We start from the raw sequence: 24,489 nt of genomic DNA, 5'->3' as shown, positions 1-24,489 counted from the left end.
AAAAAGCAATAACTGTAGCATTTTCCTAGCGTAAACTGTAATTATCTTTTTCTTCTGGAATAAAAAAAAAAACCCTCAGAATCTAGAACATAAAAAGTAGCCTAGTGTTTAAGTAGTTTGCCAACATTGTGAGTTTGGCCCACTTTTGCTGTTGGGCCTCAAGTCGACCGCGCCCACATGATGACTATGGTGATGAAGCTGACTGTGATGAAGATGATGTAAGTGACAAAGACCACTCGGTCAGTGACGTAGCCCATCTGAAACCACTCCTCTGAGACCTCACTGCTGCGGCGCTGCTGCTCCACCTGCTGGCGGATCAGGTGAAGTTCTCTGCCCAAGCCCTGAAGAGCCTCCGCTGTCTTGCTCCGGACCTTCAACTGGAATTCTGAAAAACAAGTCAATGGTGTGCTGTATATTCTCTGGACATTCTAAACCAACACATTGTACCAAATTCAACATCTGAACTAGAGCGACGTGGTATCGTCTTTGAGAACGTCTGATCTGAAGCTAAGCAGGATTGGACCTGGTTAGAACGTGGATGTGCCACAGTGGAGCAGTGGCTCTAGTGCAGGGGCGTCAGGACTTCTTTTTCCATCGAGGGCCGCATCCCGAAATATACATGAAGCTGGGGCCACAGACGTGTTTAATGCAATCATTTAAACAAGTGCATTTAGCAAAGGTTTGACTGACCTTCATTCAGACTGTGACTCAAAATACACTGCCTGGCCACTTGCTCTTTTATAATAAGTTTTATAATAACAAAATATACCTTGTGCGGCAGGATTTTCAATGACAGTGTCTTCTTTCTTCTTAGGCTTTGGTGGAAGCAACACAAGGGGTCCCAAAAACTGCAGAATGATGACTCTGAGGATCCAGGGCACCGGGGTGTGTTTAGCCAAGCCACACAGCAGGTTAGTGATGACAATCGTCTCCAGTAAACTGCCCACCATCAAAACCAGGCACATGGACAGGAACACATCTAAAAAAGAAAAAGAAAAAGAAGAGTTAAGACTGTTTACTGAGTATGAATGTGTGCTTGAATCTCCCCTACTCATCAGAGGGATGGTGTTCCCGGTGACAGGCAGCAGGTTGTTCATGATGAGCAGGAACATAGTGTAGCCCAGAATGAGAGTCATCTTAAAGAGCGACCGGTCCACGCTCTGAGGAGGCAGGAGGAAGCTGAAGAGGTCCACCGCGATCAAGAAACAGCTGGGCAGGAGCAGGTTCACCACGTACAGGGTGGGACTGCGCCGCACGGACACCTGGCGCAGAATTTACAGCGGCACGCAAAAGGAAATTATTACCGTTTTTTCTGGACTATAAGAACGATGAGTTCCGGAGTATAAGTCGCACCAGCCAAAAATGCATAATAGAGAAGGAAAAAACATATATAAGTTGCACTGGAGTATGAAATAAGGTTGCAAGTGTGAAAATAACAAATAATATCACATATAAGTCGCTCCGGAGTATAAATATGAATATAAGTATAAGTCGCCCCCCGGCCAAAACTATGAAAAAAGGTGCGACTTATCGTCCGGAAAATAGGGTACTTTATAAAATATTTCCAAAAAAGTTAATAAATAAACTGGTGGAGACATTATTATTATTAGCCTTGGGTTTCAGAATGTTGAGAAATGCTATCGTTTGAATGGGCAAATATCCTCAAGATGTCGTATGTAACAGGAAGTTGAAACCCATGAATTGCAATAAAGATGCGCTTAGTAACTTTTGTCTTTGTATCCATGGAGATGTTATTGCTTTGCCTGGAATGGCATTAAACGTATCGATGTTGTATTTTGAATTTGTGTTTTATCGCTCAAAAATGACTTCATTATCTTCCCACAAATTGTCTCCATGGTGATGGATTAATCTTCCACTTGTTTATGAAGCACTTTTTAGAAACACATTTTAGAAAGTTAGCATGTTTGAAAGAAAAAAAAAAAACAATAAGAAAATACAAAAAACAGTGACAAAGTGAGTTTAAGAAGTGATTTAAAAGATGATACTGATGGTTCAAGCCTTAGCTTAGTTTAATATTATGGGCTTGTTAAGTGATGAAGTCTTCACTCTTACTTCCGGGTCCTGTTCGTTATGATGGCAGTTTGTTGAGCTGAACCTGCTGCGGGGTTTTAAATTTAAAGCTGGACAGAAATAATCAGTGCACTCTGGAGCAGAGGTTCTACTCCGAGCTCCTCCCCTGTGATTGAGCTCCTCACCCAATTGTGCCAATGGACCTGTGATGTCACACTTAACAATCCCATACTGCGCCACATCTCCATGAGACAAGCAGGTGGCCCACCCTCCACCGCCACCTTTCACTAGAATGAATAATAGTGAACTACTTCTCACAGAAAAGCGGAGCTCTATGTAAGTTGATCCTGTGGTGGAAGGTAATTCTAATTTACTGGCTGTAAGTCCGGTCAGTTGCCACTCGCCCATTGTAGTCATCACTTCTTTAGAAACGTTAAATCTATGCTCGTCGTCCCAGGCTTTGTCCATTTGCATATCAGTACCTGTAAAACAGATACAGATTTAGATTGAATAGAAGTCTCAGAGTTAATAATTCAGTCTTGAGTCTCACTCTTGAGTATGTAGGAGTTGAAGCTGAAAGTGCAGTTTTGAGTGTCAAATGGGAACATGAAGATGTCAAGGCGACAGGAGCTGATGACCTTCACTGGCTGATCATCCACCACTCTCCCATCACTGAATAAATACGCATATGGGGCAGATGGGGCTGTATTCTTCTCCATGCTATGGGGTAAATGAAAGACAGTTAGCAAGGAAGGGGCATATTCATGTTTAGAGATATTAAGACTTGTAAAAATATAGCTCACAATTCATTAATGACAATGTCTGGCACCCACAGCTTTTTCCTCGGGATCGTGATCCACTCGGATCCACACTGCTCTGGGTCCCATCTCACAAACTCATTATTCCAAACCTAAGAGAGCAAAGAGCAAATATTAAGATAAGATAAGATAATCCTTTATTGTCCCCACATGGGGAAATTTCGTTGTTACAACACAGGTAGATACAGGGGGAAAAGACAGATAACTTAAAGGAATCAGTTGTAGTCATCTGGACTCAGTTTGAAAAAGTAGACGTTTCGACTCTCATCCAAGAGTCATTGTCAATATTGACAATGACTCTTGGATGAGAGTCGAAACGTCTACTTTTTCAAACTGAGTCCAGATGACTACAACTGAAGCTTTTTCTACTATGGAACACGCCTGGACGAATGAGGGATTACACCGACAACTTAAAGGAAGTTTAAAAAAACACTCTTAATAGAAGAACTCTTATAAACAAAACAAAAAAACTCTTATTAACAAAACTCCTCTCATATCTTAATAGGGAATGGAGGAAAAAAGATAAATAAATAAAATAAAATGATAAAGATAAAAATAAAATAATACAACAAAAAAATAAAATAAAATAAAGTAAAGTAAAAATAGCTAGCATAAGACTAAATAATACTAATACTAATGGTAAGTAAGTAAACAAAACAAAACACTCTTATTTACATAATAACTTACTGAAAACTGCCAAATAAATGTGGTCAGCAGCTGGGCCTTTTCATCCTGAGAAGAATATTTAGATCACATCTATAAATGTAAATCATTTCATAGTATACTCAACAATTATGGGAAAAAATATGCTAAATTTAGAGATATACTTTTGAACCTTCTTCTGTAGGTTACTCGTATAAATGTAACAAAACTGTATTACAAGTATTTCATTATGTAATGTATTCTTCTAAAACTAAGGCCTGTCATGTGTAAAAATGGCTGGGATATCAAACAATCAAAATCTTGTTGAGACAGTAATGTTTGGTGTGAGTAGGTTCTACTTAAATGGCTGCTCTTTATGTCTCTAAGGGAGAACATACTTATTTAGAGAAAACAGCCTTTGAAATTAAAATGTACCATATAAATGTATAGATACAAGTTGATGAACTGAAATAATAAAATGTCTTTAGGAGCGGATTGAACAATGTTCCACGTGAAAGCCTACGTGTCAAGCGCGCAAACGGACAACAAAACAAACATTTGAAAAAAAGAATTAGCTTTGTCATGGCTCCCCTTATAATGGTGAGTGTTTAGTTATTTTACTGTTGGTGAAATGAAGACTATACTTACCACTCCCAAAATGCCATACATGATAAAATCGACAAAGACCATGGTGGTGGTGGTGCTGTTTGACACTGGTCTGATACTGCTGAGGTTGAAGACTGGAGATAGAGCCTCCAGCAGGGCAGGGGGGTCCGGGGAGGTGCAGTTCAACATGACAGGCTCCCCGTTAACTACAGGGCGAAAACAACCCATGATGAAAAAAAGAGCATTGTCGCGAAAGCCAACATCAAATCTAAAGTTGTACTCACCACATAGAAAGAGAGTGATGAGGATGAACACAACCCTAGAGCACTTGACTTTCTGCTGGGGGCACTAAAATATCAGCAGTATGTAAAGTAAGTGTGTTTTTACGTTTCATTTAAGCAGAAGATGCTGTTTTATGTAATAGCACAGTGTTCAGATTGCAGACGTCCCTAAATATTGTCTTGACAGGTCACAGATGACTGACTTGTACTTTAAAAAACCCACATGGAACTGAATAAATGTGTTTATAATGTTTTATTTCATTCATTATTTGCCACTCTACAAAGTCACACATATATAAGACAACTTTTAAATGTGTTTCTACAAACAAATCAACAAACTAATTCCATGAATATATTAAATCATTTTAGCAGACATACTAAAGTGGGATGGGTGAAATGATATGATATACACAAATATATGTATGTATGTATATGTTTTCCATTCAAACACTTCCTAAAAGGATTTTTCAACATTTCATTATCAGTGTAGACTGTCGACAAAATATAAAATTTGAATTTTTTTTTTTTTTTAAATGATCTTATTCAAGCATGGCAAGGTTTAAATTTTGTCCTAAATCAAATATACTACATTTTAAAAGACAAATCAAGACAAGTGTGAATGCACATTTGTACTTGTTTTTACTGAAATTCAATAGAAACTACACTGGAAAAAAAGTAATTTGTTAAAAAGTGATTGAATTAAGTACTATTTATCTTGTTTTGAGTATATTTTGACTTGTTTAAGATCAAATTTGCCAATAAACCAAGAAAATTTGGTTCTTAATTCAAGTGCAGTAAAAAAATGTTTAAAATCTTCTAATTTCAAGTTAGTCTTTTTCTTATTTTAACTACAACAACAAATATTTTGCTTGTTTCATTGGCAATCATATTTTAAGACAGTCAAAATACACTCAAAACAAGATACGTACTACTTATTTCAAACACTTATTAACTTGTTATCTTCCCCCCAGTACAAAGTCGATATCTGGTTCAGCCACCCGGCCCACACCACCCGGCCCACGTCACCCGGCCCTTTACTAAAGATAAGACTATTGGTTGTATGAGTTGACCCAGATTATGATGATGGTGACAAAGCTGACTGAGATGAAGAGGATGTAGAGGAGGAACAGCAGGCGGTCTATGATGAAACCCACCTGGACCCACTCCTGTGCACTCGGACTCTCCCCCAGCTGCTGGTCCACGTGGAGACGAAGGGCCTGGAGGTCTTTCCCCAGGCTCCTGAGCTCCTCCAGGGCCGCGTCCTCCGCCAGCGGGTCCCTCACCTCAGCAGCCACATCCACCGCGGCACTCGCAGTCACGGGGCCGCCGCTGTGCTTTCCCGACGCAATTGAAGTTAGAGTTTCGTCTGTCGAAAGAGAAGAAACATACATGAGTTTTACTTTGAGGTATGAACCGGCAGAGGTGGGCGGAGTGGCCAAAATATGAACGTTTTACTTTATAATAATATTACTCAAGAAGAAGTAAAAACAGTAGTGATCCAAATAATTACATGAGAAAGAGTAAAAAAAGTATTTGGATAAAAGAAAATATAATTATTTATGATTGAGTTAATGTGCAAAATATACAGATTCTGGTATTTCCAAAGAATAAACACAAAACAAATCATATCGGAAGGTAAAGTGTAAGCGCTGAAAGCATTTAATGTTCATATTTTATCACTATATATTCAGCGTGTTCTTATGTCAATACTTTTGTCACTCTATGACTCTCACAGAAGGAGGGGAACCAAAATGTTTACACTACATACTGTTACTTCAAGCTAAATATTACTCAAGTATGGTGTATTGCAACTTTTTTCATAGTTTTGGCCCGGGTGCGACTTATACTTATGTTTATACTTACGGTATATACTTATACTCTGGAGCAACTTATATGTGACAATGTTTGTTATTTTCACACTTGCAACCTTATTTCATACTCCAGTGCAACTTATATATATTTTTTTCTTTTGTGCATTTTTTGGCTGGTGCGACTTATACTCCGGAAAATACGGTAAATGTAAATTTACCCAATAACATGTGATATGAGTTACTCGAGTGAAAGGGATTTCCTGACAGACGTGGGAGACATTTCGGTCACATAGAAATAGATGTTTTAAAGGTTTGAAAATGTTTTGTTTAAAAAAACCCAAACAGAAACATAGGATAAAAACATTTCTGTGGTTCATTTATCAACCCATTCACTTTTTGTTTAATTCTTGAACCTCAACTACGACATCCACCTGCGCATATGGCTACAGCTGCAAATAAAAAACTATAGTATTACTACAACATCTGCAACCACAACTAAACTACGTACTCCTAATACTACGCCTGTTGTAAGTACCACTACTACTACTACAGTCACAATTATTCAAAACAGCTTTTACTATGCACACTTTGCCACTTTTCAGAAAAAACATTGACTCCACGGGTAGAAAGTGAAGACATTTACCTGCATCACTTGCTTTTTTAGGCTTCCACGGCATGCACACAAGGCGGCCAAAGATTTGCAGAACAAGCACACGGACCCAGCGCGGCACAGGAGCGAGTCGAGACGAGCTGTGCAGCAAATCTGTGATCAGAATAGTCTCCAGCAAACTGGCCACCATCAGAGCAAGGCACAGGGAGAAGAAGACGTCTGAAACCCAAACGCCGGCGCGTCAAACATTTGTGTCAAACATGCCGTTAAACTGCGTGTTTGCGTGTCGATTACTTATGAGGGGGATGGTGTTTCCGGTGATGGGCAGCAGGTCGTTCATGAGGAGCAGAAAGACGGTGTAGCCCAAGATCAGGGTCATTTTGAAGGAGGACCTGTCGATGCTCTGAGGGGGAAGGAGGAAGCTGAAGAGGTCCACGGTGATGAGGAAACAGCTGGGCAGGATCAGGTTGACCACATACAGCGTGGCCCTGCGCCGCACTCTTATCTGCCACAGAAAAAGCAGTACAATAAAGACACAAGACGAATGTGGTGTTGTAGGTATGAGCGTAAAGAGTAATAAGTCTACGGTTTACACAACCAGCTGTGACATGCAAGTCTCGATATTGTAACGGTTTTCAATTCACGGTGCGATATTGTAGAGCAGGGATATTCAACATGAGGCCCGAGGGCTATATCAGGCTTTCCAAGTGATTTAATCCGGCCCATGACCCATCTTCAAAATATTATTTACTTTCTGAAGTCTGGGTTAGCACTCGTTTAGACCTTGGTTTATCTAAATTCTACTTTTGATACTGGATAAATTCTGGTTCAGTCCTGGTTAGTACTAGTCTAGTGCTACTTTAATTCTGGTTCAGTCCTGGTTAGTATTAGTCTAGTGCTACTTTAATTCTGGTTCAGTCCTGGTTAGTACTAGTCTAGTGCTACTTTAATTCTGGTTCAGTCCTGGTTAGTACTAGTCTAGTGCTACTTTAATTCTGGTTCAGTCCTGGTTAGTACTAGTCTAGTGCTACTTTAATTCTGGTTCAGTCCTGGTTAGTACTAGTCTAGTGCTACTTTAATTCTGGTTCAGTCCTGGTTAGTACTAGTCTAGTGCTACTTTAATTCTGGTTCAGTCCTGGTTAGTACTAGTCTAGTGCTACTTTAATTCTGGTTCAGTTCTGGATGGGCAATTTTACAAAGCAATGTTGCTAAAACATTTTGTTGAAAAATGTTGAAAACTTTACTTTTAGATTTGAAAAGTGAAAAGTTTTTTTTAGAGATTCTCAGAACCATTAAAGCGCTGATTTTTGGTCAAAGAAGGAGATTGAATAAAGTATTTTTTTTTTTTTTTTTTTTGTCAAAACCTTGTCTTTAACGCAAAAACTTAAAGCAGGATATCACCATGGCCATTTCAGGCGTCTCAAACCCTACAGAAAAGTACTTTACTCCCTTTACTTTTCAGTCCAGTTAACAAAATGTAGTGAGATGAAACTGCTCTCAAATGGAGGAAAGAAAAGCAAAAACTATTAACTGTAAAAGTGACTGAAGTAAAGCACAGATACCTAGTACTTAAATACATGACTTTATGTGTACTTTCAGTACTTTCCACCTCTGGTAAGAATGCATGTTTTTCAACCTTTATACCAATAAATAATTGAATCAATGCAAAATAGGTTGGTTTAATGCTGTACTGTGATACATTGCAGGTGAATCAACAACATCTCTAGAACATTAAATGCAATATTATAAATTTTCTTACATTGCATATTAATCAAAGGGATTCTAGTCTGATTAATGGTAATAGTATGACTTCTTTATTCACCATTATTATGTATGCACTTTATATAAACTAGAGCTTACATGGAAGGCCAGCTCATCAATGCTGTTTTCATCCTGGTGTGAACCCAAGTTGTGGTAGGTGATGTCAATGAGCTCCCACTCGCCCATGGTAGTCATCACGTTTTTGGACTTCGTTGTTATCATCTCAACAGATCTTCCTAGAACCATTCGTATGTCCCTTACTGAAATCCACAAGAAATATCAGCCAATGAATGCAACTGTGACCACTGGAGACCATGGCAGAGGCCTCAGACTTACTTCTGTGGAGGTATGAGTTAAAGGTGAGCGTGCAGTTCTGGATGTCAAATGGAAAGGTGTAAATGCCAAGGTTACAGGAGCTGACCACTTTGACTGGAAGAGCATCGCGGACTCTTCCATCGCTGTAGAGGTAGACGTATGGGACGGAGGGAGCTTTGTTTTCATCCATACTGAAAGGAAACGTTGTAAATGCCATGTAAAAACAGAAGTATTTTATAATAATGTTTGCAATATTTTTGATTGGCGGTTCTCAAACTGACCAATTAAGGATTTTTTTTTAAATCAGGTCTAAAACAAGACTTTTTTATGTCCAAATCAGGCCTAAAACAAGAGTACTAATCAGGTACTCAGGGTGGTTGAGCCAGGGTCTCACTAAGACAAAGAGGACTCTAATAGCCCATTAAGATTCTGAATAGGCTAGCTCGGTAGATACAAGGGGGAGTTTCTGTTGAAACAAACAACTCTTTCTACTTCAGGAAGGCTCCTCCCAATGGGCGGGTCTTACCACAGAACAGTATTAATATCGGAGTTCTCGACCTAAATTCTGTTATTGACAATGACTCTTGGATGAGAGTCGAAACGTCTACTTTTTCAAACTGAGTCCAGATGACTACAACTGAAGCTTTTTCTACTAAAGACTATTTTATGTCCAAACCAGGTCTAAAACAAGACTATTTTATGTCCAAACCAGGTCTAAAACAAGACTATTCTCTGTCCAAACCGGGTCTAAAACAAGACTATTCTAGATCTAAACCAGGTCTAAAACAAAACTATTCTCTGTCCAAACCAGGTCTAAAACAAGACTATTCTAGATCTAAACCAGGTCTAAAACAAGACTGTTCTAGGTCCAAACCAGGTCTAAAACAAGACTATTCTCTGTCCAAACCAGGTCTAAAACAAGACTATTCACTGTCCAAACCAGGTCTAAAACAAGACTATTCTAGATCTAAACCAGGTCTAAAACAAGACTGTTCTAGGTCCAAACCAGGTCTAAAACAAGACTATTCTAGATCTAAACCAGGTCTAAAACAAGACTATTCTAGATCTAAACCGGGTCTAAAACAAGACTGTTCTAGGTCCAAACCAGGTCTAAAACAAGACTATTCTAGATCTAAACCAAGTCTAAAATGGGGACTACAAAGGACAGAAATGTGGTTTAAATTCACTCAAGATTCAGCAAATATTTAAACTGCAGAAGAATCCATGTACCACATGAAGGATCGCCACAGTTTGAGAACCACCGTTTAATAAAGCAACAATACAGCAGTAAGAAGTATGTAACTATCAGTAAGAGGATGATATAGAATTAACAGTGTAAATCAATACTTTTGCACTGGTTTACATATCGTGTAATAACTATTGCAATGTTTCACTTGTTTTCTTTGGTCTTAACAATGTAATGAAATAAAGCCCAGACTTACAATTCGTTGATGACAATATCTGGAACCCAAAATTTCTTCCTGGGAAGAGCTATTTCTGTGGTGCCACACTCCATTGGATCCCATGAAACAAAGTCATTTTCCCATTGCTGAAACACCAGACGAGACAATTATTCTTCTGTTGTGTTCTAGTTCTACTTCAGGTGTGTATAGGTTCTAGTTCAGGTGTGTATAGGTTCTAGTTCAGGTGTGTATAGGTTCTAGTTCAGGTGTGTATTAGTTCTAGTTCAGGTGTGTATAGGTTCTAGTTCAAGTGTGTATAGGTTCTAGTTTAGGTGTGTATTAGTTCTAGTTCAGGTGTGTATAGGTTCTAGTTCAGGTGTGTATTAGTTCTAGTTAAGGTGTGTATAGGTTCTAGTTCAAGTGTGTATAGGTTCTAGTTCAGGTGTGTATAGGTTCTAGTTCAGGTGTGTATTAGTTCTCGTTCAGGTGTGTATAGGTTCTAGTTCAGGTTTGTATAGGTTCTAGTTTAGGTGTGTATAGGTTCTAGTTCAAGTGTGTATTAGTTCTAGTTCAGGTGTGTATTAGTTCTCGTTCAGGTGTGCATTAGTTCTAGTTCAGGTGTGTATTAGTTCTCGTTCAGGTGTGTATCACTCACAAAACTTAGCCAGATGTACGTCATCAGCAGTTGTGCCTTTTCATCCTACAAAAAAACAAAATAAAAGCTGCTTAGATACAATCCATGAAATAATAACAATTGAAAACGTTATCACCGCATTTTAGTTGGAATAGTATAATAATTTAATACACACAGACTGAAAATGTTTACCAATTCTTGAAATGTGAAGTGTATTTTATTTTAACACTTTATCAACCACTTAAAGGGACAGTGTGCAACTTTCTGAAGGTGGAAAGTTGCCTGCATAATTCCATTGGAAACAGAAATGTAAAAGCATTCTTCCAATGAACATTCACCATGGAGACAGAGAGGTTTAATGCCATACTGTGGAATATTACAGACAAAGTAACAACTAGGGATGTCAAGATTATTAACTTTAACTTTATTTGTCTTTCAGTTTCTTCAAGCCGGTCACAAACTTGTAAAACCACAGGAATTATTATTTCGTATATTTTTGTACAATAATCATGAATAATCTCTAAATCTCACAATAATCATAACACAAAAGTTTGATATTAACAACATTTGACATTGAAGTACGAGTCAGTTTTGTGGAGATGCAAGTACGCTCACAGTAAGGACGCATGTTTTTATATATGTTTTTAAATGCAATAAAACTACCGTATTTTCCGGACTATACAGTAAGTCGCACTTGAGTATAAGTCGCACCAGAGTATAAGTCGCACCAGCGAAAAAATGCATAATAGAGAAGAAAAAAAAATATATAAGTTGCACTGGAGTATGAAATGCAGTTGCAAGTGTGAAAATAAGAAATAGTATCACATATAAGTTGCTCCAGAGTATATATATAAGTATAAATATAAGTATAAGGTCACACCCTGGCCAAAACTATGAAAAAAGGTGCCACTTATAGTCTGGAAAATACGGTATGCTTTTTTTTTGTGGCTAAAAAGTTCGGCACTGTGTCTTTAATAGTAATAATACAGTTTTCCCGTAACAATGAGATCTTTCCGTCTATGAAAGTAGAGTTCATGTCACTCACCACTCCGAGAATGCCGTACATAGTGAAGAACATGGAGACGTTGGTCGGGGTGCTCATGTTCATCACGGGTCGGATGGCGTTCAGGTTGAAGACTGAGTTCAGAGCGGACAGAAGCGCCGGCTGGGTGGGCTCCGAACAGTTCACCTTCAGACCACTGCAGGGAACTGACAGGAACCAGGCTCACACCAACGACAAGAAGCATTTGTCAAGTCTAAGCTATTCTCACGTTTTGCTTTATCTAGTCAACGTATTGAAGCGATTTAAAAGACCAGCATAAAAAATGGATGACACGAACCACCCGGTCAATTAAGGACAAACCAGAAATCATAATCGACATATGGAAAATGGGAAAAGTCCATCACTTTTGAACGCAGCTTGAAAATGGACTAATTTGACAGAAACTGTGCCTTAATGTTCTTATTTTTTTTTGATGATTCATTTTTCTACATTTTAAGTTTTACCTAATTTTTTGTTTTAAATCTCTGGTCTTGTCTTGTTTCTTTTGGTTGTTTTATAAATAAAATAAATAAAATAAATAAAATAAATAAAATAAATAAAATAAATAAAATAAAATAAATAAAATAAATAAAATAAATAAAATAAATAAAATAAATAAAATAAATAAAATAAATAAAATAAATAAAATAAATAATAGTTTTATCTTTTCTTGTGAATTGGTCAAAACAATGTTTAACCATTCTTTTTGGTTATTTATATTGTAAATTTTGAGCTACTGTGTCCAAGTAATTCCCCTTGTGAGTGATTAAAGTGTGTCTAAGTTGCGGATTAATTCAGAATATGGTGATTACATGATAAGTTGTGTAAAGTTTCAAAGGTAGTCATCTGGACAATGTTTTAAAATTTTCATTTTAAAACATTAGCACTTTGAGGTTCCATTCGAATGTAACGTGCGTTATAAATAAAATGTATTATTATTATCATTATTTCTGAAGAGAATTTAACAAACACAGCTGGACTCGTTTAATTCTATTTTTAAATAAATAATGATATGCCTGGGTGTCTCAAAACATTCATTATCATTTTAAACATTATTCAAGAATTTGATCAACTTAATGTGAATCGAAGAGGAGCAGTGAACTGTAACAATGTTTGCATACCAAAAATAGCACGAAATCCCAATAAAAGTTATGAAAAACAGTATTCAAAGTATTAGTTATATATTTGAAAACATACCAAGACTGAGAAGTATGGCCAAAGAAACCACTGGCATCATAACTAACCGGGGCCACTGGAAAGAAAAGAGCAAAGAATCACACAAAAATAACCATAAACGTTTGAAAAGACAAATTTATATATTTTCAGAAAAGCCCCGTACCTGTCGTCCAATATCTTTAGCTTCCATCTCCAAATGTCACTTTCTGAAATCAAATACAATTACCTGGCTCGTACCAACAAAAGCTGCTCTCTCTTATCACTTGCTCTTTCTCTGGTGAAACAGATTGAGTTCATATATAGTCCTGCTGAAACCTGCGCTTTATCAGAAGAAACCCTAAGCAAATCATATGGGGATTTGAAAAACATGAAACAGCACGCCTCTCCGTGTTGGTGGTTTGACAGTAAACAAAGATAAGCCACAGTGGGTCGGTGTGTGACTTTCTGAAAACCACAGTCTTACATCTGAAGGTTTAATGTAAATCTGAGGTCTGCGGTCTGAACAGATGTCTGCAGTGGCCACGTGTCCTGTAAGAGGGCACCATCCAATTCACCTTTACAGTATAGTTCTGTGTTATATAAACCAGTCCAAGTTTATGAACAAGAGAACAAGGGAAAAATAATAGTATAACATGTGTTTTGTTTTTTATTATCCATTCACACTGAAAATGAGTTAACACATTTGGAAGACAAAAGAAAATTCCTTTAGGATGAAGAAATAATGCATGATGTGACCGCAAAACTGAAACAACATGTTTTGCGTAACATAAACCAAATAAGCCCATTAAACCTGCAAAAATTTGCTTTTAACACTGTATGATGAGGACTGCAAACAAAAGTAGCATTAGTTCTATCTTCTGGATCGATAAAACTCTGCTGCATCCTTCAGTTTGCAGATGCCAGAGATGCAGCCCTCGCAGTGATCTGGCTCATGAGGACTCTCCACATCTTGACCAACATGATCCCTGGTGTTCTTCTCGATGTCCTCGTGGTAGCACTTCCACCGAATGTTCTTCACCAGGTTCTCCATCAGGATGTCGATGTTCTCTGTGTCCACAGTCGGCTTCACCATTGGTGCGTGTCTGCAGATCTTGCACTTCTGTCGGTACAAACGCACTTTGACGCTGCCGCCGTGTTTCTTGTTGAGGCGAAAATGGAAAACCACCGTCACTCTGTTGGACGGCCAGCCGCGCTTACACTTGCTGCATTTAAACCTTTCAAAGAGACCATTCTATATTAGGCTTAGGCTTATTCTAGCCAACAAAAAAGGCTAGAACAAAAATGGTTTGTAAATGTGTAAATATACAAACTCTAAACAGCCACTGACCTTCCGAAAGTGTTTCTGATGTACTGCTTCCAGCCTCGGTTTGGTGCGCCTGGTATAATAGTGTCATCAAACTCCAGTTGCCAAAAGTCTCCTGTATATTTTTCTATCTCGTTCTCAAATATTTTAGTCCACTCAAAATCAGACATGCTTACACCCGACTAGAACTTTATAAACTGACTATGATGTGAACTGCAGGACAGGCTTTTGTAAAATAAGTAGACTTCAAGTAAAACGAAACTTGTTTATGTTTTGATTTCAAACACTGCCCCCTGCTGTATTCACTGTGTCATTATTTCAATTACTGACCCTAATTAATTTCGTATTTTGGCCCGTAGGCTTTATTAGAGAGGAGGTGAAAGGAGGATGAGAGCGAAGTGAGGACATGCAGAATATGTCAGAGTCGGGATTCGAACTCACGACGGCTGCACATGGAGCCTGGCATACGTGTACTGTGACTTAACCACTGTACTTCCAAATGTGATTTTTATAACTCAAATACTCTAAAATAAGGACACCTATAACTACAGTATATATGCCCTGCTTGCATTATTCACAACAGAAATGATATGAACCTTGGAAGTCATTTTTCTTCTGCAAATATTTGACCTGTTTTGTTACAACTTGATTGTCCTGCAAACATTGTCCTCACCAGACCAGTCAAAACAGCTGTGACGTTGTATCAATACACCCTGGTCAATGGCATGTTTCAAACCAGATGGATGAAAAACAAAGAGTGACGCGTTTAAATAATGTTATGTTGGTTTTATTTAATGCCTATTGCTGATCATTGCACATACGGACAAACAAACAAAACAAAACTCATGCAAGCCATCCATGATAGTGCATAAAGCAAACAATATGTTATAGAAGTGACTTTATAGACTTATGACTATAGCCCTAATGTAATAAAAATAATAACAAGCTCAAAGAACAAAGAGCAAACATTGGCACAGCCCTATTTACTCCACCTGGTTCCAGTCCGGTCAGGTTTTTAATACACTGACGGGTTAGGCCTCCCTACACCCCATGACCATGTCCATGACTCATAACCTCCTGTTTCCACGCCCACGTGGCATTCCTCTGAATCCACGCCCACCTGGATGTTGCGGGGCAACCTGTCTACAGACTCCAGCGATGCAGCCCTCACAGTGTTGCGGCTCATGAGGGTTCTCAACATCCACACCAGCAGGATCCCGGTACACCTCCTCAAAGACCTCGTTGTAGCACTTTTTCCTGATGTTCTTCACCAGATTCTCCATCAGGGCATCAATGTGATGCGCCTCCATGTTTCTAGGCTGCTCCATTTGCGCCTCTGTGCATCTCTTACATTTCTGTCGATAGACTCGCGCCTTGACTGTTCCCTGGTGGGTGTAATTGTCGAGGTGCATGTGGAAGATCACCATCACAATGTTAGAAGGCCAGATGCGCCTACACAAGCTGCATCCGAACCTTTAAATACAGAGGACCTTCAGTTAGGCTATTATAGCAGAGATAACATTATTTATTCCATTCTCGTAAACACATATGATTATTAATGATAATCTTTCGGCATATTATAGGTTACATTTGAATAATGTAATAACAGACAAGCCTGTAAAAACTATTACACATTTGACAGTCCTGCTCAAATTAAATGATCCTCTTAAACCAACCTTGCACAGGTCCGCCTGATGTACTGCTCCCAGCCTGCGCCCTGCTGGTTTTCTTCAATGGAGTCATCAAACAGCAGCTGCCAGTTGTCTTCTCCTGCGTACTCAGTTATGTTGCTCTGAAATATTGGGTGCCAATCCATTGCCATCAAAATAATAAGACAACAGACTACCAGAAAGTTTCTCACAAGTCTGACTCTGTCATGAGCCGAAAGCTATTTATCGTCTGTGGGACATCGTCACGTGATTTTGTTTAGAGGAAACAAAATGCACTTAAGTTTCGTTTCCCGACGTGATTAAGCATAACAGGCAATATATATCTACAATATATAATATATAAATAATTAAAAAAAAAAAGTTATTTATTAGAAACAAAACCGATTTTTAAACCTTTAAACACTGCCCCCTGCTGGCGTCATTCTGCCATTTTCCTTCCCCAGACACTCAGTTTCGTTTTCATGGTTTAAAGTGGGAAACGAAAGTTGCTTAGACGATGACATGTGGTTCAGCTTCATGTAGGCAGCGGGTTTCAGATCATCACAAGATCACAATATTCTATGGGTCAATAATATTTAATACAAATGGGACAAATATAACTGCTGTATTAAAAAAAGTTAATGAGTCACTAGAATAAAATAGAACCACGTCAGACTAAACATATGTGAATTGTGGATATGTCAGAGCAAAGTACAATGTTTAATAACAGGATTAAACAATAGAGACATCTGGATCTTGCCCCAATAGATCCATGGTAACATCACATTCTTAAATCTGGAGCTTGATGACATCGAAGAAAAGTCAGAAATGTTTAATCTGATTTTTCAGATCTTTTTCTTTACGTTATAGCATAAAACACATACTTTGAAGACATGACATTGAAAGAAACAACAACAACAACAACAACAACAACAACTAGACTCATTTACTATATTACTTTTTACTGTATTATTATGGTTATATAAAATTCCACCATACACTTCTGACGTGTCTCCAGCCCTTTGTTAAATATAGTGAATGTTTGCTCCCAGCAGCTCTTGCTTTTAGTTTGACAGCTAGCGGAAACGAGTCCGTCGTCATGGTAACAAACCGCAACTTCCAGAAAACCCGTTAGCTTAGGCTAGCATTCCGCAGAGTCTCGTGAAACCAGTTTGTATAAGATGGGATCTACAGATACATATCTTATTCGACCAAACCACAAGGACAAGTGAGTTTAACAGTTCAAGTTATACAATAATCGTGCAGTTTGGTGTCAATCCGGCCGCGTTTCTAAACACTTAACCGCACATGAATGTAGCTCATGTTGAAACAGTCTTCAAATACTCATTACGTAGCAAACAGTTTACAGACAACTACGCATGACGACGCAACATTTAACTACACCATGCCTTCTAATATATGCAACATTCAAGGACTTCCCCAAACAATATACTAATCATTATTTTATTGTTTGCCTGATTGCTATGGCAACGGTCCTATTTTTTCTGAAACCCACGGACAGAGCTCTGATTGAACGTTGACATGCAAAGAGTCCATATTAATATATGAGCAAAAGCAATACAAATAAAAGTAATAAGCAAAAAACTTGCGGAACAACCAGAAAAGCACAACTTGTAAATACATCTATCACATTATTGTGTCTGAATACTCCTGAATGAACACTTAGCATTCAGCATCTCATTGGTTTAACACGAGGCTCACTGAAAATCATATTTGTGACGACACCATCTTGAGCTCTATTAGTGAAGGTTGAATTGTAATGAGTCTGTAAACTATACTGTTACTGCATTGTGTTAGTGTGGAACAACAAAGCTCTTTTTCTGTAGGTTCAAGCCGGCTGTGGTGAAAGAGTGTGTACGAGAAATCGTCCGGGAGCAGCTCACTGGAGTACGATATGACTCCGAAGAGGTTCAACACCTGTCCAACACACTGGCAGACAGCATTAAAGACCGAGTGAAGAGTAAGTGCCAAACTGTGAGAAACAAAATGAAAAACTACAGCACTAGCACGCAAACACAAAACGCCCCGTATTCTTGTTGCAGAGGCTGGATTTGACAGATACAAACTGGCCGTGCAGGTCGTGATCGGGGAACAACGAGGACAGGGAGTGAAGTGAGTCTCCAAATTCAACTTTTGGTACATTTTCAACGTTTTCAACATCTTGAATCTCTGCTCTTTCGAATCTAGATGGAATATAGGACCATGTGTGTTGTAGAAGTGTTCAGATTGTTCAAGAAAGGGTGGAAGTAAAAGGGCGGAGACCAAGCCCCCGGAAGCCAAGATGGCCGCCATTGAAACCTATGGAGCTGCTCATTGGCGCATGGTTCCAAAAAAGTTTTTTAGTTCCGCATTACTTCCTGAACAGTGGTATATCTCCTCCCACTTTTGTGACGTCATCGCCGTGAGGCTTTGGCGTCGGGAGCGCGCACGTCACAGCAGCGTGAACATGGATCTATTATAATATCTGGATAGGGTACGCCCCCTCTGCCTCTGGCTCCAAATTGAGTAGTGGCCACTCCGCAGAATGCAGCCTTTTGGTCGGACCATTTCAGGAGTTCGGCCTCTAAAATTACCAAACATGCTAAATTGTTTTTAGTCCAAAAATAAAATAGAAGGAAATTCACTCTTCAACTGTTTCTAAAATACTTCTCAGTCTTTCACGCTGCTGTGACGTGCGCGCTCCCGACGCCAAAGCCTCACGGCGATGACGTCACAAAAGTGGGAGGAGATATACCACTGTTCAGGAAGTAATGCGGAACTAAAAAACTTTTTTGGAACCATGCGCCAATGAGCAGCTCCATAGGTTTCAATGGCGGCCATCTTGGCTTCCGGGGGCTTGAGCGTGAAAGACTGAGAAGTCAACACGGACTTTTGGAATAATTCGGCTTGAAATATTCTGTTTACGTAACGTATAATGATGGATTGTTATATCCATCTATAAATATACATGTATCATGTTGTAAAGCTCTGATATTTAAGAGAATTATAAAGAAGTGTTAAGATAAAAAAGTCTGGTTTAATGACAATGAATTACATTTAGAGGTTTAATAACGTCCTCATCATTTTCTGTAGTTTTTGGTTTGGGTATTTATTTTGTTATTAACTTTTCAGTTTATTTACATAATATAATTTGGCCAATATGCATTTTTTTTAATCAGATGAGAAGAAATATAAAATATAATCATCGATTCTGTTACATAATTGAGTTAAGCAGTATTTAATTATATTCAGTTTCCTTTTGTGTCGTTTTTTTATCATGTCAATCTTTAATAAATACAAAACACATTTGTTTATTAATGTATTTAATACAAATAATGAACATGAATGAACTTGTTCAATAAATGCAAATCTGATTATAACTACAAATGATAAATTGATTTTAGCCAGTTTTAGTTGAGTTTTAAAGCTACAATGAGTTTTAAAGCAACAATGTGGGAGTCCCTTATTAAGGAGTTTGAGTCTGTGTAATGTTCATTATTATTATCATCATTAATATAATCAGAAAAGGTTTATTCCATTGTCAAAGAACAGAATTCACAAACAGTGGAACTTGCTTTGGTGATTCAGTGCAACATAAAAATATTAACAATGATAAAACAACCTGTATAAGTCAAATGGAACAAACTGAATAAAATAAGATATTCCTTTATTGTCCACACATGAGGAAATTTTGTTGTTGCAACACAGTAGATCCAGAGGAAAAGGACAGAAAACTTATAGGAAGTTTAAAAAACACTCTTAATAGATCGATCTTAATAGAAGAACTCTTATAAACAAAAACTCCTCTAGACAGAACCTCTCATACCTTAATAAAGAATGGAGGGGGAAATAAAGATAAAATAAAAACAGCGTAAGACAAAATAATACTAATAATAATGGTAAAATAAACACTCTTTTTACATCAGTTATATGCACATGAATGTGACATTATTGTGTTAAATACTGAATATCTCAGTATTTAACAAGACTTTGTTTCCATGGCTACGCAGTCTTCTGTACTTCAGTAACTGCACCGTTCAGCTCCATCGTATGACTGAGACAAACAGAACATGTCACAGCTTTAGATTATACAAGTCATATAACATACACTTCATATGTTTTAGATTATACAAGTCATATAACATACACTTCATATGTTTTAGATTATACAAGTCATATAACATACACTTCATATGTTTTAGATTATACAAGTCATATAACATACACTTCACATGTTTGTCCTGAAGCTGCTTCACAGACACATGTGACACAGCAGTGGCTCTTTTGAAGAACAATTATCATTTAGTTTTTTTGGTCATAACAAAACAGACATTTTATAAATTCAAAATACTGATTCTACACAGTTTACTTTTAGTCGAGGCAGAAGTTATTATTAAAATACCTTTTGCTTTGGAGTCGTCAGGAGTTTACTTGAGATGACTCTGTGTCTGCAGTGATTGGGTCTGCAGTGACCTGTAGTGACCTGCAGTGACCTGTAGAGCTCTGGACAGCACAGACAGACTAAACTCACTGGTCAGCACTCTGAAGATGAGAAAGATACTCATTAGAACATTGATATATTCTGCACATTTAACAGAGAAAAGCTGGAATATGTTATTGACAGATTTACATTTCGCTCTGTAACACAAAAGTTCCTCTTTTCACATTAATTTTTAAATCTAGAACCAAAAGTCATTTATTTATGCATAAGTTTAAACCTTAGAAGTTAGAACATAACTCACATGTTTGCTAAATCTCTACATATTCCATGGAAGTAAATCCATGACATTCCTATAGAAAACAAGCGTGTGCTTTGTTTAAACATAGCACACGTCATTATGAAATATGTAATAAAACCTCAAATGTGGTCTCAGCCCCTGTAAGTACAGCACTGTCACTTTTAAACACCTTTACATTTATATATGTAAGATATGACCCATTTCAGCAGGTTATATTTGAATTATTGGTTGTGTTTTAAAGCACATAATACAAACATCACTTTATTTCCCTTCTTTCTCTAGTTTTCCTTGATCTGTGCATAACCTCTTGTCTAATAGAACATTTAGTAAGAGAAATAATTAGTTATTTATTTGCAGAAGCACGAGCCATCACGACGTGTTATTGCATCTTTGTGTAGCTAAACTTTAGCTTACGTTAGCTCGTGTTAACTTGTGTTAACTGTGTAATCGTTGTTTTACACTTCATATGGAACGATGTGTGAAACGTGAGGAATGACATACAAACACAACTTACGTGTATCGTGGTCTCGTCTGGTCACATTCTTCTGTTTGTGTTTAGTTTCCGTCACGTGTTCTCCCGAGGCTCGTTCATGAGAGTGACGTACGCGCTCGGTACGCGTACACCGTTCACCGGAAGGTTAAAAATGTATTTTTTAAGTATTTTAGAAACAGTTGAAGAGTGAATTTCCTTCTATTTTATTTTTAGACTAAAAACAATTTAGCATGTTTGGTAATTTTAGAGGCCGAACTCCTGAAATGGTCCGACCAAAAGGCTGCATTCTGCGAAGTGGCCACTACTCAATTTGGAGCCAGAGGCAGAGGGGGCGTACCCTATCCAGATATTATAATAGATCCATGGCGGAGACCAGCGGGATGTAGTACGGGCCCCGGGGGACAGTAGGATCTCTATATGACCAGAAGAGGGGGTTTAAATAGTGTGCAGTGAGACTATGGAGGCCAGTAACGCTCAGGTTAGTCACCACAGAATTAGACCATGGTGATGATAGCGTAACCATGGCTACTGTGAGGTAATGTTAAACTGAGAAATGCAAGGAAAGGATAGATTCTTTAAATTCTCTTACAGAATGAGTTCCAGTGCTGTAAATATATGAAATAATCTATGCGTTTGTCTCGTAGGATGTCCACGAGGTGCTTTTGGGACGCTGACACAGACAGTTATGCAGAAGATGTTTTTATCACGGTGAGTTATAAGATAAGATAAGATTTCAGTGTTGCAACACAGATTAGGCACAGAAGTATGATAATAAAAAACATATAACTTATAAAAAGCTCTAAAAAAAAAACTCTTATAAACTAATAAATACTGTTATAAGATAAGATATTCCTTTATTGTCCACACATGGGGAAATTTAATTGTTGCAACGCAGGTAGATACAGAGGAAAAGGACAGATAACTTATAGGAAGTTTAAAAAACACTCTTAATAGAAGAACTCCTATAGACAAAACCTCTCACTTCCTAATAAGGAATAGAGGGGGAAAATAAAGATAAAATAAAATAAAAACAGCTAGCATAAGATAAGATAATACTAATAATAATGGTAAAATAAACACTCTATTTTCATCAGTTATATGCACATGAATGTGACATTATTGCATGTGAGTACGACAGTAATTGCACAAGTACTAGTAATACTTTTTCTTAGTGTGCTACTTATAAAATACTTATTATACAGCTGTTATATGGACAGAAAATATTGCACCAGGGATGATTGACATTGTGTCACAGTGTTGCACATGAGTATAAAAGTATTGCGTTATTGTATTACAGTTGTGAAGCGAAGCCTGTACCTCACACAGCCTCTGATTCTTCTGATTCTTCTCTCACAGGAAAACCTGTTTTGTGTGGTGGTGGTGTTCGGAAGTTATTACTATTGATGACTGCGTGGAAGATGAGAGACGAGCATCGACTACTAAAGACTGCTTTTCAATGAAAGTAACAGTGACCTACATTAGACAGACCTGCAACCTGTCTCACAAAACTGACTGAAACATCTGTTGTTTGTACTTGTTCAGGTATTTTGCTATTCAATCAAATTATATATATTTTTGTAATAGATTATAGTAAACTGTTGTGACTTGAAGTTACTGTAGTTAAAAGTTTTATGGTGAATAAATAGGGCTTAAAATATCAAACATGAATACAACTTAATACAGAAATAGCAGCTGTATCTAGTTTTATTCTTAAACTTTATTCAATTCATTATTTCTGTTGATGTAATGCGTCTGCCTGAACAAGTTGCGTTCAAAGGTACATTTATTAAAAAAAAATTGCTAGAAAAGTACAAATAAAACATCCTTATCCTTTTTCTATACAGTTGACAATGAAGTCATAGACAGCGCTCAGTCCTTGCTCTCACAAGCATGTTTGGACAGAGTTTTTGTGTCTATGGGCAACGACTAAATAAAGCTGCTTTCTTATGTGTCGGTAAACCATTGTGCGAGTGGTATTCGGCCTTTGAATAGAAAGTATTCACACCAAATCTGTAAAGTCTGATGAGAAATGTGATGATTCTTAGATAAGAGACTGTCTTTATTAAAGGGAATCAAAGGTACCCATTATTTTTCAAGACATAAAATGAAATCCAATATGCAATTATTGGTGGCTGCGAGGCTCATTGTTTGAAGAATAGATTCAGTGTTGTTTAATGAACTCATTGAGGTGCATCAAGTTGTCTATTGTCAGTCACTTCATATTTCAAAGCGCATTTAATGAAAGTATTTGAAGTCATTGTCTGAAATAACCATATATCTTTACATTTTTCGCGCAGTTTTGGGAGTTTTTTGTGACAGTGCACCAGCAATTTATGTGTTAAGTTTTTTTGTTTTGTTCGTAACACAATAACATAAAGAAATACAAAATAGTCCCTTTATATTGTACTTTATTTGTCATTCATTTCAGCACTGGCCCCTAGAATAGCCTCTTGACTGTGCAGCTGTATGAATTCTAATGAGCCTGAAGAGGGTTGCATCGATCAGGCTTATCTGAGTGAGTTAAGCAAATCTCTCATGCTTCGATTACACATCCATTCATGGTAAGGTGGACTTTCGCCTTCAGATCTTCAGAGCGGTGGAGCTCATCTGAATGCAGTGTGGAGTATGTTTACTCTCTGTGTTCACTTATTGAAGCCTCTGCTGTTTTGACACATTTCATTTACGCTAATGATACTCTAGCTGACAGAACAGAACAGACCCACATCAAATAAAACAAACATCTGAGATTGTTTGGCTTCCTGGCTGACCTAGTTTTTTCCCAGTAAGAGGAATTATAATTATTGAGATGATTTTTTTTTTTTTAATAAATATTTTATATAAAGTAGTAGTGCACTGAAACATTGTCCACTAACATATCCCAAGGATCATTATCTCTTTCCAGAGACTCCAAGCTCACAGTGGTAAAACTGTCTTTACTGACCTCTTGAGGCCATATCTTGTCCATATCTTGTCCATATCTTATCCTTATCTTGTCCTTATCTTGTCCTTATCTTGTCCTTATCTTGTCCTTATCTTGTCCTTATCTTGTCCTTATCTTGTCCTTATCTTGTCATTATCTTGTCCATATCTTATAAAACTGCTCTTTGCCTTTTGAGCTCTTCATTGTACATCCATGGATACAATAAACAAGTTCATCTTAAAGTTTTATATACCA

At 37.7% G+C, this 24,489-nt stretch overlaps 4 protein-coding genes and 2 long non-coding RNA genes across 6 annotated transcripts; 2 read left to right on the top strand and 4 right to left on the bottom strand.

The window, feature by feature from the left end:
- Positions 1-155: 155 nt before the first annotated feature.
- LOC140354085 (uncharacterized) lies at positions 156-13,232 on the bottom strand. The gene is made up of 18 exons (XM_072438916.1): positions 13,152-13,232; positions 11,958-12,121; positions 10,934-10,978; positions 10,318-10,424; positions 8,897-9,066; positions 8,660-8,820; positions 7,094-7,304; positions 6,833-7,018; positions 5,533-5,744; positions 4,382-4,445; positions 4,140-4,303; positions 3,537-3,581; positions 2,835-2,941; positions 2,582-2,751; positions 2,350-2,513; positions 1,052-1,262; positions 770-979; positions 156-385 (listed from the first exon to the last, which is right to left on the bottom strand). Exons 1-18 carry the CDS (start codon positions 13,189-13,191, stop codon positions 159-161), a joined length of 2,658 nt encoding a protein of 885 aa, XP_072295017.1. The 5' UTR covers positions 13,192-13,232; the 3' UTR covers positions 156-158.
- On the top strand, positions 10,502-10,893 carry LOC140354086 (uncharacterized). Its single transcript, XR_011925949.1, has 4 exons — positions 10,502-10,544; positions 10,577-10,654; positions 10,709-10,774; positions 10,819-10,893. It is a non-coding gene; the product is annotated as an uncharacterized lncRNA (long non-coding RNA).
- A 729-nt stretch (positions 13,233-13,961) lies between the features above and the next one.
- Positions 13,962-14,623, bottom strand: LOC140353960 (receptor-transporting protein 3-like). The gene is made up of 2 exons (XM_072438760.1): positions 14,458-14,623; positions 13,962-14,344 (listed from the first exon to the last, which is right to left on the bottom strand). The coding sequence occupies exons 1-2, from the start codon at positions 14,601-14,603 to the stop codon at positions 13,981-13,983; spliced, it is 510 nt and encodes a 169-aa protein (XP_072294861.1). The 5' UTR covers positions 14,604-14,623; the 3' UTR covers positions 13,962-13,980.
- Positions 14,624-15,324: 701 nt separating this feature from the next.
- LOC140353965 (receptor-transporting protein 3-like) lies at positions 15,325-16,291 on the bottom strand. The gene is made up of 2 exons (XM_072438765.1): positions 16,110-16,291; positions 15,325-15,906 (listed from the first exon to the last, which is right to left on the bottom strand). The coding sequence occupies exons 1-2, from the start codon at positions 16,253-16,255 to the stop codon at positions 15,501-15,503; spliced, it is 552 nt and encodes a 183-aa protein (XP_072294866.1). The 5' UTR covers positions 16,256-16,291; the 3' UTR covers positions 15,325-15,500.
- Positions 16,292-17,185: 894 nt separating this feature from the next.
- Positions 17,186-22,900, top strand: dynlt2b (dynein light chain Tctex-type 2B). Its single transcript, XM_072438643.1, has 5 exons — positions 17,186-17,310; positions 17,930-18,063; positions 18,146-18,215; positions 21,959-22,022; positions 22,671-22,900. The coding sequence occupies exons 1-5, from the start codon at positions 17,264-17,266 to the stop codon at positions 22,716-22,718; spliced, it is 363 nt and encodes a 120-aa protein (XP_072294744.1). The 5' UTR covers positions 17,186-17,263; the 3' UTR covers positions 22,719-22,900.
- LOC140354406 (uncharacterized) lies at positions 19,458-21,402 on the bottom strand. Its single transcript, XR_011925963.1, has 3 exons — positions 21,336-21,402; positions 20,485-20,624; positions 19,458-20,136 (listed from the first exon to the last, which is right to left on the bottom strand). It is a non-coding gene; the product is annotated as an uncharacterized lncRNA (long non-coding RNA).
- Positions 22,901-24,489: the final 1,589 nt, after the last annotated feature.

The sequence above is a fragment of the Eucyclogobius newberryi genome, unplaced genomic scaffold, assembly GCF_026437365.1.
Source record: "Eucyclogobius newberryi isolate DKJ021-1_F unplaced genomic scaffold, fEucNew1.0.hap1 SCAF_9, whole genome shotgun sequence".
NCBI classification, from domain to species: Eukaryota; Metazoa; Chordata; class Actinopteri; order Gobiiformes; family Gobiidae; genus Eucyclogobius; species Eucyclogobius newberryi.
This window is presented reverse-complemented; position numbering and strand designations above follow the sequence as displayed.

Coding starts and splice junctions, on each gene's coding strand:
- LOC140354085 (XM_072438916.1), bottom strand. CDS start 13,191: ATGATGCCAGTGGTTTCTTTGGCCATACTTCTCAGTCTTG. Junction 10,425..10,933: donor CGTACATCTGGCTAAGTTTT/GTGAGTGATACA, acceptor CTGGTGTTTCAG/CAATGGGAAAATGACTTTGT. Junction 2,752..2,834: donor GACATTGTCATTAATGAATT/GTGAGCTATATT, acceptor TTTACCCCATAG/CATGGAGAAGAATACAGCCC.
- LOC140353965 (XM_072438765.1), bottom strand. CDS start 16,255: ATGGCAATGGATTGGCACCCAATATTTCAGAGCAACATAACTGAGTAC. Junction 15,907..16,109: donor ATCAGGCGGACCTGTGCAAG/GTTGGTTTAAGA, acceptor CTGTATTTAAAG/GTTCGGATGCAGCTTGTGTA.
- LOC140353960 (XM_072438760.1), bottom strand. CDS start 14,603: ATGTCTGATTTTGAGTGGACTAAAATATTTGAGAACGAGATAGAAAAA. Junction 14,345..14,457: donor ATCAGAAACACTTTCGGAAG/GTCAGTGGCTGT, acceptor TCTCTTTGAAAG/GTTTAAATGCAGCAAGTGTA.
- dynlt2b (XM_072438643.1), top strand. CDS start 17,264: ATGGGATCTACAGATACATATCTTATTCGACCAAACCACAAGGACAA. Junction 18,064..18,145: donor CATTAAAGACCGAGTGAAGA/GTAAGTGCCAAA, acceptor TTCTTGTTGCAG/AGGCTGGATTTGACAGATAC. Junction 22,023..22,670: donor CAGAAGATGTTTTTATCACG/GTGAGTTATAAG, acceptor CTTCTCTCACAG/GAAAACCTGTTTTGTGTGGT.